Genomic DNA, 12959 nt, shown 5'->3' with positions numbered 1-12959 from the left:
GAATAGTTACCTCAATATGGTTGTGATCAGCAGGCACAGGCCCAAACTGGGGCAAACTTTTACTGAACCACATGGTGATGTCTCGCTTCATATTGATGGCAAAAGGTTCAAATCCTTCCTGCAGGCCACAAATGGCAAAATAGCGCAGGCTGCTGACATTTTGACCCAGATTAATCCTTCCAACCTGAGATAGACCCAGGGTACACACTGGTATAAAACCTAATGGGTAGTATGAAAGGGAAGAAATCAGTTAATAGTTTTTTCAAGCTGCTGCTTATAATGCAAACTGGCAAAAAATAAAGCACCGGTAACTTTTAGTTATTGGTGCTAATGCTGGCACTATAAAAAAAACAGTTCTCACCATCCCCAATTTCAATATCTTTGAAAGCCATCTCTGAGCCTGAGTCACTGATCAACATTTCTCCATTGAGTGTGAACATGATGTTCATCTCAGTCAGGTCTATCATACAGCCAACGACATCACCAGACTGCCACTGGCGGCCAAATGGTTCATTGCCAATATGCCATCGCTGGGCCTGCAAAAGGTTCCAAAAAATAAAATATTACTTATTTCCACAAAAACAGAGACATCATTTCCACCAGCTACAGTGTGCTACAGTAACCTTTTTTAGCTACTGACTAATACATCTTGCCTCAGGTTTACGAAACCTTGACCTTCTCCTAGCTATACAAAAATAATAAAGACAGTGCGATATTTTCTATTCCTACAACTTAAAGAACTTTCCTCCTCAAAGTTCAATATTTCTAATAGTTTGAGATCCACGTCACCCATTCAAAAAGATGTGAATGATTTAGAAAACATTTACACAATATAATTTTTTATAGACCAAGTTAACTGGTCTAAATTCAATTTGTAATTTTACCCTAGTGACTAACCTTATTGCCATTAAAGACGTAGGCCAATTCATCTGCTCCCAGTTCAGTGTCAGAGTGGACATTAGGACGTGCCCAGCCCACTCTCATCTCCCCCGTTGAGACTGCCTCAAACTCAAAGTACCACTTTCCTTGGGTGACAGCATACGACCTCTCTGCCCTGAAGATTCGCACCTTGTCCCCACGGGTGTTCTCAAGGCCATGGCCAGCTGCAGTGAAAGAGGGAAAACATGACAGATAAGAATAAGAAAGACAAAAATGCTAAAAAAAAAAAAAAAAAAAAGTGGTGTAAAAAAGATACTGTGCATTTAATCAGCGAACACATGAGGAAAGATGACTTACTGCTCTCCTGATCTGGAGGCTCAATGTTGTAGCCATAGCCAATGAGTGTACGGACAGCGTTGTTAACACTGTCTCGGTTGGTTTTCTTAGTTCTCTCATCCAGCAGGTTGTAAGGTACCAGACGAGGGTTACGCTTATTAACAATGTCCTGAAAAGTGTACAAAATGCAGCTTTATATAGAAAAGAAAAAAAATATGCAATGCGTGTGATTGTAAGTGATTGATTGTGTACTTTAAGACAGACAATCCACCAATAAATAAAAGATCCACTAAGGATTGGGAAATCATCACCTGGACAATGCTGTAGGTCCATCCTTGCCGTACTCGGTCCCTCGCCCAAACATTATGCCCATTTTCTGCCAGTTTTTCTACAAGCTGATTCTGGTTTGGTGTCAGCTTGACATGGCTGAGATCAAGCGGGGCAGGCTTGTATCCGTTGCTCATCACATAGCTAACAGAAAGATATGGTTACATTTAGATCTGCATAGTTAAAGTATAAAATTATGACGAAACAATAAGAAATATCTTTTGTTTTCATACGTCTTGGGAAGCTTGATTTTCTTTAGATTCTCCTCCGCTTTCTCATCACCCATACCAACATGGCAACCCAGTGCTAGGAGAGTCCTGTGGGATAATAAAGTAAAGACACAAGTTCACCAATAATGGGACATAAACATTTTCCTATGACCTTTAAATCTCTCAAATCTAACCTGCTACTCACTTGAGAGTCTCACCAGACATCTGCAGATTGTAGTTCTTCTCTGGGTCAGGCAGACTTTGGAAGTCCACCAGACAGGGGTGGAGTTTCTTGTTGTCATCCCTAAACTGGAGGGAAAAATCATAGTTTTTTACCCACAGTTTATAAATGTGTGTAAATTTATATATGTATATGTTAGTTCATGCTTTTTTTTTTGCTTGTGTAAAGCATTTTGAAGCATTTCTAACAGTCATATTAACTTTTAACAGTTAAAAGCTCTAAACCACTTAAAGCTGATGTTGTCAAACCACTAATCTCGTATTGTTGCATCTGTTCTGCAGTGCTGACACCATACTCACAATCCCATAGGTCCAGCCCTGCTCAATACGAGTGATAGCCCAGAGTTCGTGAATATTCTCTGCCAGTTTTTCTCGGATACGTTCCAAGTGGGGTGGCAAGACAATCTATAAAGCAAAGGAAAGTCAGAAAACAAAAAGAAACAAAGCCATCGAATACTGATTTTAGCTGAGGGGATTTTACCTGAATTGTGTCCACAGGGCAGGGGGTGAAAGATGTGTGAGTGAGGGACAGAGTAGGACCCAGAAGATTGCGCACACCATTAAAGTCATGCTTGTACTCCTTGATATGTTCAATACGCATCCTCTCTCTAGGCAACAAAGCCTCGTAGCATGGCGCATAACCAGGCGGGGGCATGAATTTAAAGTCCCCATGGCGACCACCGAGGAGGAACCAAGCCCTAAGGGGACAAAAACAAAGTGAGTCCAAGTTTTTATCTATACGACAGAGGTTTATATACTACTAAACTCCTTTATGACAATGGTTCATTGATCTTTAGAAAACTCAGTTCCTGAGCCTGTGTTTCCCTTCTTGTACTCATCAGTCAATGATGCATAAGCCCCATCTCAGCACTCTAAAGATTTATTACAGACAAATCCTGTAAGAGCTTTTATGTGACAGGACTCTGAAGATTTTACAGCTATTATTTGGAAGATTAGACAATAATCTAAAGAAATAAAAGAAAAATAATAATTATTAAAAATATAAAACTGGAGAAAGTCTGAAATATAATGCAATAATAATTCTTTTGTTACTTCCCCATTGTATATTATTACACCAATAGTCCAATAACTGAAATTAAGTTACAATTTAAAAAGTGACAAACTCATGAAAAACCATTAAATTAGCTTCTGCTTGCATTGCATCAACATGTATCACATGAATTTGCTGGTGTACTAGACCATTAACAAAACACAAGTAAATAGTGAAACAGAGGATTACGCTTTATTTGTATGTTAAACTTACTTGACCCCAGCAGAAAAGCTAATGACGGGAAAGAAGAGGCCATCAACATTAAAGTTTTCAAACATTCCCTGAACTGGGTGGCCATTAATACGGAAGGAGATACTGGGCACACTGAGATCCAGGCAGCAGCTTACAACATCATCGGCAGCCAGTGTATGTGCACTGGGCGAAGCCACCTGGCGGGCCACAGTACCTGAATAGTAGAGCAGGTAGTGAAGAGGTTGTATTGGTTACAAGAGATTGTAAATCTTCTTTTAAAGAATTTAAGGAAATCTTACCTGACCACAGATGCAGTCCATCAAAGCCATATGAGTAAAGGTCATCTCCCACACCATTACCACCCCAGCCTTCTCCTCCTCCAGGATAGGGGCTATAACCTTCAGTCAAAGCCCAGCCTACCCGCAGGTGACTCGCCTGTGCTGTCACAAAGGCTTCCACATGGTCTACCATCACCTCATAGTACCACTTCTTATACTGTGTTGACCCCTCACATGTACCCAAGAAGATGTTGGGCCTTACACTGAGTACAGAGGAGAAAGTACATTAGCATTAACTTTTATAGACAACAAGGGAAAATAACTAAAAACTAACAACGTGGAAATATTGCAAAGCAATGTATATTTGGAGACTTGTGCACCTTTAATTTCTGCAATATCCCAGAAACATTAGTGTTAATTAGTGATGCACCGATACCGATACTGGTATCGGGGCGATACTGTAGAATGTGTGTGTACTCATACTCGTAAAAGTTAACCGATACCATGAACCGATACTTGTCATTTCTGTTGTAGTTTTTTAGATTGGCCACTAGGGGGACATCCCAAGCTAAACAGGCACAGGGTTAGGTGAGTGAGAAAAGAGAAACTGGAGGCTGTTGTAGCTAGGGTAAGCAAAATGTCAGCAGTGTGGACCGGAACAGCCAACTTTAACTCAGGTTTTGGAAAAGCGATGAAAAATGTCAAGAGAAAATCCACGGGCAGTTAAAATAACAGAGGTTCTGACTCATTTTATCGCTCTGGATGACCAGCCAATGCCGGCCGTGGAAAACATAGGATTGCACCGTCTTCTCAGCATACTCGAGCTGCTATATGAAATTCCCAACCGCCCATACATCAGGGAGATAATGGTGCCAAAACTTTCTGAAGAGGTAAAGACAAGCAGTGTATGCGCGATGTCAGTCCTTGGTTTAACGGCACAGTGGACTGATGATCCACGGGCAGATGAGGAGTTCGTTTGTCAATGCCAAATACTTTCGTTATTTTGTTTGTTTGTTTACAATATGGACACTCTGCAATAATTTAAAAGTTAATTTTATTCTCAAACCTAATTTGTATTTATTTTATTCCAAACAGAAGTGTTTATTTATTATTCTGAAAGCCTGAGACAGTGACAATAGTTGGTATTTTGTTAAATTACAATGTGGACACTCTGCAATAATTTAACAGAAGTGCTTATTTTTCACTTGAAATTTTTTTGTGGTCATTTTTATTAAGATTTTATTTTTTATCGGCAGAGAATAAAATAAAACCTGTCTTCCAATTCATTGCATTTGTGTGTGTGTGTGTGTGGTAGAAGTATCGGTTTTTGTACTCTGTATTGGCAAGTACTCAGATCCAAGTATCAGTATCGTATCGGTTTGAAAAAATTGGTATCGTTGCATCCCTAGTGTTAATACTTGTGTCCTTTTATATTTATATTTATCTAATTGTATCTCTATTTCTACACTCCTTTTTATGCTATTCCTTTGTTGTCTGTTGTATTTATGCTGCTATGATAACTCAGTTTCCCTCTGGGATTAATGAAGTTTCCCTGATTCTGATTTTGAAAACAACTTAACAGTAGTTCAAGTACCTGGTGACATAGTTTACAATGCTGGTCTGTAGCAAGAGGTCACGACCTGGAAGTAGATTTTCAGTGATGAGGTTCTGGTTGGACCTCACAGCTACACCATTACACACACAAAGAGAGCGCAAGACATCCAGCACCTAAAGGTAGAAGCATAAACACTTTTATTAACTTAATTATCACTGGATTATCCGCTGGTTAAGATTACTAAAAACAGAACAGCACGAACAAAAAGGATTTTTATGAGTCAGATACATTCAGACATTCAGGACTGTCTTTACATTATGAGATAAACAGAAGAACTGCTGCCCATGACAGGAGAGAGACAGACACCAGCTAGCTACCACCAACAGGTAAAAATATATTTGCCTGGATTTTGTCTTTGCTTTCTCTTCTACTTTTTTTTCTTTACCAGTTTATAGATCTACTAACTGATGTGATGGCCCACCAATACCTCCTCCACAGGAGATACTGGTAAGAGGAGATAAACTAGTGTCTCCAAAGCACTTTAGCACTGATGTAAAACCAAGCAAACAGGCAGTCCTTCATGCACACACTAATTTCAAAAAGTGCACAGTGAGAAAGGATGTCGTGTCTGTGTGCCTACAGACATGCATCTAAATCTTGCATATTTTGATTACATCTGCAAATCCTGACAAGAAACAACAGCAAAACAGAGTTACCGTGTTAATGGGAAAATATTCAAATATGAGTGCATATCATATGGAGCTAATTTATTTTCCCTTTCAGTTCCTGGCAGTGAAATATAGCCTACCTTATGGTTCCTTCCATGTTTGTCCAAGAGAGAGATGATGGATTTGATGTGGTTCTCCTGGATGATGTTCAGAACCTCGGGGCTTTCAATTAAGACACAGTACAGCACCTCAAGAATACCTAAAAAAAAGGAAAAGGGTTCACATACTGGTAATATTTAAATAATATACAGTCTTCAGGCTAGCTGCTGGCTGGCAGAGATTTGCGTCTTCAAAACTGCTGGGTTTTTATCTTGCAGTATAAAGCAACTTGATGCAACTGTTGTTGTGAATGTTTAACCAACTCCTGATCTAGACTGGATGTACTGAATGTAAGGAGACTTGTGTATTTCAGTTATATTGTACTGTATCGAAGGTGTTATTAATCTGAGGATTTTCTAAGTGGAAATAACAAACAACACCCTAGGGCTTAATGCATTAAGCTGTGCCAATTATAAACAGTAGATCCTGCCAAGCCAATTAGTCAAAACACTTGTAATTTGTGGGTGGTGGATGTATGACTGAATGAGTAAGGTGCATTCCAAACCTGAGGAGGCCTCCAGACGATCCAGCTTGCTGACCAACCAGTCGAGATTGTCACAGAACAATGCACAATTTGATCGGTTACCCCTGATCAGAGAAGCTGTGCAGTGGAGACACAGAGACAAATCATTTTTTCTTTATTCAGCAGAGACCACGTGTAATTTGCGGTTTGTGTTTTCAGAGGTCGTACCCAGCAGCTCATAAAGGAGGTTGACAATCTCCTTCCAGGACTCAGCAGCCTCCTCTCCCGCAAATTCAGAAAAGTGGGCAGCAGTGTTGTATACGTTCAGGCGGTCAATGCACTCCAGCACAATGGTTATCATTCCCTGGGGTTGAAAACAAAAACAAAAGGATCAGGATTCATAATAATAACCTGAGAGTTTAGGTCATGTTTACATCCATTTAAACATATTTTGTATAAAAAAGAATATTCCCCTTTATTCTGAATATAACACTGAAATTATTTCTTGCACTCATAGTGCAAGAGGTTTTGATGGCAGCATGCTGATTACCTCCTCCTGGAAGAGGTTCTGCCGGTTGCGGAGAGAGCGGAGCTTGGTCTGTTTCTCTTCGTGTTCCAGTTCCTCCTCAGGTGGGCGAAAGTAGAAGATGAGATCCTGAAGAGAGAGGATGACCGACTCCAGAGGAAGTGATCCTGTCCCTGGTGACTTGTTCTTCCCACTGAGGGAGTCCAAGCCGCTGAAAGAACAAATACAATTTAATAATATGTTTATATGACTGCATCCTGCTGCAAAAAAGAGTTTCCACTCATCCACATTTTGAAAACATATAAACTTACTTGATGAACTGCCTGAAGAGGCCTGTGGTGCTGTAAATCATTCGAGCAGCCTGTGACTCTTCAGTCTGAGAGCGGGACACAGTCAAGGCATCGTCCATATGGCCCTCTTGGTGCAGAATAACCTGGAAACAGACAACAAATTACCACATGACACTGCTATTATTTTCCATTGGTGGTACTTATGTAGGAAAAAAGATTTAAGAACCTTAAAAAGGTTTGCCATTATCAATATCTACTTATTTTCACATTAAACATTAAAGCACAGATGCAGGTAAACAATACTAAAATCTGACAAATGTCTGGACTGCAGGCAAGCCAGCACCCGGACTCTTCCGCATTGATGGTGCTTTTCCAGATTACAAGCTGTGAATATGCAGTAAAGTAGCTCCATATCATCAAAGATCCAGCCTTTCTAACTGTGTGGTGATAACAAGAAAGATCTTCCACAAGCCAAATTAATCCAGATGTGGAATCCAGGTTTTACAAGAATTTTCAATTTTGATTCGTCCACAGAATAGTCTACCACTTTACCCCAGTCCATTTTAAATGGCCCAGAGAAGATGGCAGTGTTTTTGGATCATGTTCACATGTGGCTTCTTCTTCGTATAATAGATCTTTAACCTGATTTCTGGAAATGTTCCTGAGCTGAGCCTATGCACTGATTTCTATGGCAGAATCGTGTCTGTTTTTAATGCTGTGCTGCCTAAGGGCCCAAACATAACAGTCATCCAATACTGATTTTTGGTTTTATCCAGTGTGCACAGATTTCTCCAAATTCTTGGGATCTTTTGATGATATCATGTACTGGGTGTTTGGTATGCACGACCACAACTGAGAACAGGAAGGCAGCTCAGGGGGTAATTAGCACTGCCCAAAATGTCATTGGCTGCCCTCTCCCACCCCTGGAGGCCATTGCTAGATCCTCTGTCATGGTCCCCGCACCTCACCAGCTGACAGCAGTCAGGCGCTATGTTTTGTTTTGTTTATTCTCCTCTCTTGCCTCTGCTCTCTTTCTCTCTCGTCCTCTCTCTTTCTCTGCCGGGGCGGTGCTCATTACGGGCTCCCGCCCCTGGCCCACGCACCTGTGCTCACCGTCACACCTGCAGCCGATCCCAGCTGATTTGGAGCACTATTTATGACAGCGGACCTGTGTCATCTTTCGCTGGATCGTTGAGCCATCAGCGTCAGTCGTCCTGCACTCTGCAAAGTTTTGGTCGTGAGTACGTCTGAACCTGGAGACTAACTGTTTCTCTGTCTGTGTATAGATTCCCCCCGGACCCGTTTCCCTGTGCACTGTGACTGTGACTGAGCGTGAGCAAGAGTGGTAGAGGAAAGAAGAGGAGCTGTGTGTGTTTGCGAGAACTGTATGGGTATCTCCCCTCCCTGGACTCCTGCCCCTTTCACTCCCGGACCCTGGAACCCCGGCCCCTTTTCCCCAGACACCGTTGTGTGTGTGTGTGTGTGTGTGTGTGTATATATATATATATATATATATATATATATATATATATCACTGTGGAGAACACTGTAAATAAATTCACTTTTGATTTGAAGGAACTTGTGGTCTGCGCCTGAGTCCGCTCCGCTAACCGTGACATCCTCCTGTCTCAGGAAACCCAGGGCCATCACAGTGACCCCTTGCACCCCGCACTCCACCTGTTTGACATCACTGCCCTCTTGTTGATGCCTCAGGTCAATCAGGTCCCACACCTCTAGGCTCACAACAGTTGGTGTGGAGGATCCACAATTTCATTGCACATTTACAATGACAATAAATGGCTATTCTTTACATTCTATTCTGTGCTGACGATGATGAAACATTCAATATATTCACAATTTTAAGTTTAGGAACATGTTTTTGCAGATTGGTTATTCTGTATCTCTCTAAGATGCTCTTTGACCTGTTGTCAGTTAACATCAGTTGCAAAATATTAATTGAGCTGTTTCTTTTTCAAAGTAATTACTTTTCCAACCTTTTGTTTTCCACCTGCCAAATCTTTTGAGGCGTGCTGTTATCATCAAATTCAAAATGAGCTCATATTGTTCTTAAAATAACTAGACATTTGACATGTTTTCTGTGTTGTACTGTGAATTAAATATTTTTAAATTTGCTAATTATCATGTTTTTATTTATCTTTTACACAGTGTGACAACATTTTCAGAATTGGGTTTGTATCTCACTTTTATTCCCAGGATAGATCATTACCTTCCTTTTCATCATTCCCAAACGAGCAGCTTTAGCATCCAGGGCAGCATATGTGAGCCACAGGCCTGTAGACACATGTTGGACAAAGCACATGGACTCTCCATACTTAATCTCTGGAATGCCCATCCCCTCAACATCGCGCTTCTGAGCCACCTCCACCTTCTCCTGCTCGGGGGGAGAAAAGGAGAGTACGTGAGAAAAAAACTGAAGTCAATGAGAGAATAAATCACAGTATATTAACTATGACTATCCAAATGCACTGAGAAATTCAAATTAAAATGTTGACCTTTGAAGCACGGAAGCAGAAAGCAGACAGTTTGGTGTTCGCCTTCTCTGGATCGACCACCAAGAGGCCCTTTTCCTCATCAAGACACAGGTACCGGCCCGTCGTGATGTGGCGAATACGAAAAGACTGTCCCCACTTCATGTGGCTACCACTCCAACTGCACAAAGTTAAAGAAAAAAACTATAAAGAAGCCAACTAAACTGTTTCATTCACTCCTATATTTTGATTTTTGTTGCTCTTTCTTATTCTTACCTTACCCAGCAATTCAACCAACTAATGTGTGTCACATGACTCCCTTGAGGAGATAATCACCTGATTCTGAGGGGTTCCAGCCTCCACAGGGATCGAGCCTGACTGCACACAGTACCGCCTTCATAATGAGCCATCCTGTGGCAGAGTGGGCGCACACATACAGTATGTACATGGTATCACACTAACAAGAAGTTATTCTACTAAGAGCAACTTAGCGTTCCTATATTCTCACCTGCGCTTTTCTTCTCCTTCCTCTGGTGTAGCGATGGCCAGACATTCGTCCATGTGGCCATGGAAAAGCCTGAGAACATGACCTCCTGTTAAATAACCTGTGTAAAGGAACAAACATCCAAAGCGATTCTGTGTTATGTTTATTTTTACAGGAACAGGGAAGAGACAGAGTTTTTTAAAGCAGGTTTGTACCCTCAGCTAGTTCACAGCCTGAACTAATTGGATTCATGTTCCAAAGAGTCTGCATGAAGGAAGCGTCCACCATGAGATCTCCACTGGCGTAGGACAGATGCTGGGGACAGAACAGAAGAAGACGATTTAAAAAAGACATACTGTGCATATGTCTCCATCATTGTGCAAAACAAGGAGCAGTCGTACCAGGTATCTCTCAGAGGACACACTGACAAGGATGAGGTCGTCACCCACCCTGACCTTTTCACCTTCTGACCTTTGTTTAGAAGCTGGATGAATAGTCCACCAACATGCCTCACCTTCAACAAGAGTAAGAAAAAAACAGCTATTTCCAAAAATATAACAGATAACTTGTGTTTGGTAACAACATGCTGATACTGCACAATCACTGCTTATATCCTGTAGCCCAACAACAAAGTGGGTATAAACTGCTGACTATTTTTGTCAATAGCTTTCATGTTGGCAATAACAATAGCACCAGAGAATAATGAGCTAATACCAGGCCTAAAATGTATTCTGCTGCATTTCCCTTACCGGTGGAATCCTCTTGTAAGCCTACATCGAAGGCCAGCTTGTCCGTGAGGGACCGAGATGTAGTCAAACAGCTCAGGTACTGGAGAGATTTTTATAGAGGACATGACTCCAACTAGAGCATTTGACGACATCTTATACAGGTTTACATTTATTTCTTGCTCATTTCTAGCCTTACCATGCCTGAGTGGTGGTGTCTCAAAAGGATGGCATGACCATACAGTAAAGTGCGATGACCTCCACCCTGGGACGACTGAGGTGAGAAATTATAAAAAAAAAATACTTAACAGGCCAAATCAACACAAGTGACTGTATACTTGAACAAACACAGTGACCTGATGGGGGAAACAACGACACATTTTTAAAGGTTCAAAGGTCAGAAGAAACGATTAGAGGCTGGTTGAAACTTTCAATAACTGAAAATGAATGTACTAAAGATCTTTAAGCTCTATTCAGTTAAGCCTGTCCTTCATATTGTCATATGTAGCAATTTTTGTTGAATTCATTGATCCTGTATATGGTGCATAAACTTTTCAGTGAAAGTACACACCCTATTAGGATCAATAATATGTATCTTTTCTTTCAGATGTGTTCAATTTATGTAAACAATATATCTAGTTTAGTCACAAGTTTATATTAACCAATAGTGACCTGCCCAATTTATTTATTTAAACCCTAATGTCAGTCACCATAGGTTATAGTCTCAAACACAAGCGCAACATTTAATATTTAGGGGTGTTGACAGGAAGATAAGACTAAACCTTTATTAAGGGTTTAGCACCCATAATCCACTGAGATGAGTTAGGGGCCGGTATGTCAAGTGTTAGGATGCTAACAGCTCTAAACTGCATTAGCATTAGCACGAGGCTTGGTTAGGACAGGTCTTGTGTTGGCGATTGTGTTGTGGGCCTTATCCCCAAGTGCGTGTGTTAAGAAGGAGCTAGGCCTGTCCGCAGCTCTGGAGTGTCCAATTTCTCCATCCATCCCTGACATGTGTTGGTGGGAACCTCTGCTGGGCTACATGCCATTCTATTCTCATCCTCTTGTTCATCAGTAGGGAAGCCTGGCTCTTCCACATCTTTCAACTCCTGTGAAGCAGGAGCTGTCTAGACTAGTCTTAATGCAGCTAATAAAAGGCTTGAAATAGTTTCTCTTAAAGCTAGCTTAACTTCATTGCCTCAGCCGTATCAGCTTTCATTCACCTGTCTTATGAAAGATTCAACACTGGGTTTTTTTTCTTGATGTTCTAACTGATATTTTGATTGTATACTAATCAAAATGGCACATTGTAGTTAAATTGTGACAAGCATACTTAACTGGTAATCATCTAGAAATGAAAAAAATACCAAAAACAACCAAAGGTTTCTCTTACAAAAACCTTCAAGGATCAGAATGCCTTAATAGTAAACCCAAGTGTGTATGTTTATAGTGAATGAATCTTTTTCATCAATATGATAACATGTTGTGAATCAAAGGAGAACTGGGATGTGTTATAAAAATGGACCTGTTATGCTCATTTCCAGCTCTTCATTTTTATTGTTTGACTGCTAGAGTGGCCTCACACAGGGCTTTGGTTCAGCCCCTTTTCACCCACTGTTGTAGCTCCTCCACCTTTAAAGCCGCGCTCCCTTTAAGGCAGCTTTCTTCAGATTGTCTGGGTGGTTTTAACAGCATGTGGATGAGGCTTATGTGCTCTTTGCGAGAAGTGTCTGTTTGACATGACCATATTAAGGACATCTCCTCTTGCATCATACACATCTAAGTGTAGAAAAAACTCTGACAGACCAGATCCTGAGAATCCTGAGTGTTCTGTTTCCGGGGATTGTCTTTACATACGAGCTTATTATTTGAATGTTTGGCCATGTTTAGTATGAGCATCCACAACTGAAGTATATGAGGAAAAAAAAGAAAAGCATAACAGGTCAATTTTTAAGACTCACAAAGAACAATGATCTAAAACAAATGAGCAACATCAAGCAAGGTAAAATAATAATTATGATGAATGGGCTGCATTTTGCACAAAATGCAAATGACTGATGCATTGTGACGCCTTGTAACTATGTCTCA

The 12959-nt window shown here is 40.8% G+C and overlaps 1 protein-coding gene across 9 annotated transcripts in view; it reads right to left on the bottom strand.

Moving 5' to 3' along the window:
* Window positions 1-12959, bottom strand: part of ryr1b (ryanodine receptor 1b (skeletal)) — a 72435-nt gene that overhangs the window by 45832 nt on the left and 13644 nt on the right. For all 9 annotated transcript variants that reach the window (XM_085130879.1, XM_085130880.1, XM_085130874.1 and 6 more), the window contains 25 exons: window positions 11071-11145; window positions 10896-10974; window positions 10548-10660; window positions 10362-10461; window positions 10171-10267; window positions 9999-10073; window positions 9687-9843; window positions 9401-9565; window positions 7195-7316; window positions 6908-7094; window positions 6586-6721; window positions 6400-6495; window positions 5876-5994; window positions 5107-5240; window positions 3534-3775; window positions 3256-3448; window positions 2473-2689; window positions 2292-2396; window positions 1957-2060; window positions 1776-1859; window positions 1527-1686; window positions 1237-1384; window positions 898-1103; window positions 362-536; window positions 11-219 (listed from right to left, as the gene is read on the bottom strand). In XM_085130879.1, coding sequence (XP_084987005.1) covers window positions 11-219; window positions 362-536; window positions 898-1103; window positions 1237-1384; window positions 1527-1686; window positions 1776-1859; window positions 1957-2060; window positions 2292-2396; window positions 2473-2689; window positions 3256-3448; window positions 3534-3775; window positions 5107-5240; window positions 5876-5994; window positions 6400-6495; window positions 6586-6721; window positions 6908-7094; window positions 7195-7316; window positions 9401-9565; window positions 9687-9843; window positions 9999-10073; window positions 10171-10267; window positions 10362-10461; window positions 10548-10660; window positions 10896-10974; window positions 11071-11145 — 3498 coding nt within the window. The remainder of the gene's footprint in view (window positions 1-10; window positions 220-361; window positions 537-897; window positions 1104-1236; window positions 1385-1526; window positions 1687-1775; window positions 1860-1956; window positions 2061-2291; window positions 2397-2472; window positions 2690-3255; window positions 3449-3533; window positions 3776-5106; window positions 5241-5875; window positions 5995-6399; window positions 6496-6585; window positions 6722-6907; window positions 7095-7194; window positions 7317-9400; window positions 9566-9686; window positions 9844-9998; window positions 10074-10170; window positions 10268-10361; window positions 10462-10547; window positions 10661-10895; window positions 10975-11070; window positions 11146-12959) is intronic.

Source organism: Neolamprologus multifasciatus, chromosome 14 (genome assembly GCF_963576455.1).
Source record: "Neolamprologus multifasciatus chromosome 14, fNeoMul1.2, whole genome shotgun sequence".
Taxonomy (NCBI): domain Eukaryota; kingdom Metazoa; phylum Chordata; class Actinopteri; order Cichliformes; family Cichlidae; genus Neolamprologus; species Neolamprologus multifasciatus.
Note: the sequence above shows the minus strand (reverse complement) of the source record. Positions and strands in the feature narration are given on the sequence as shown.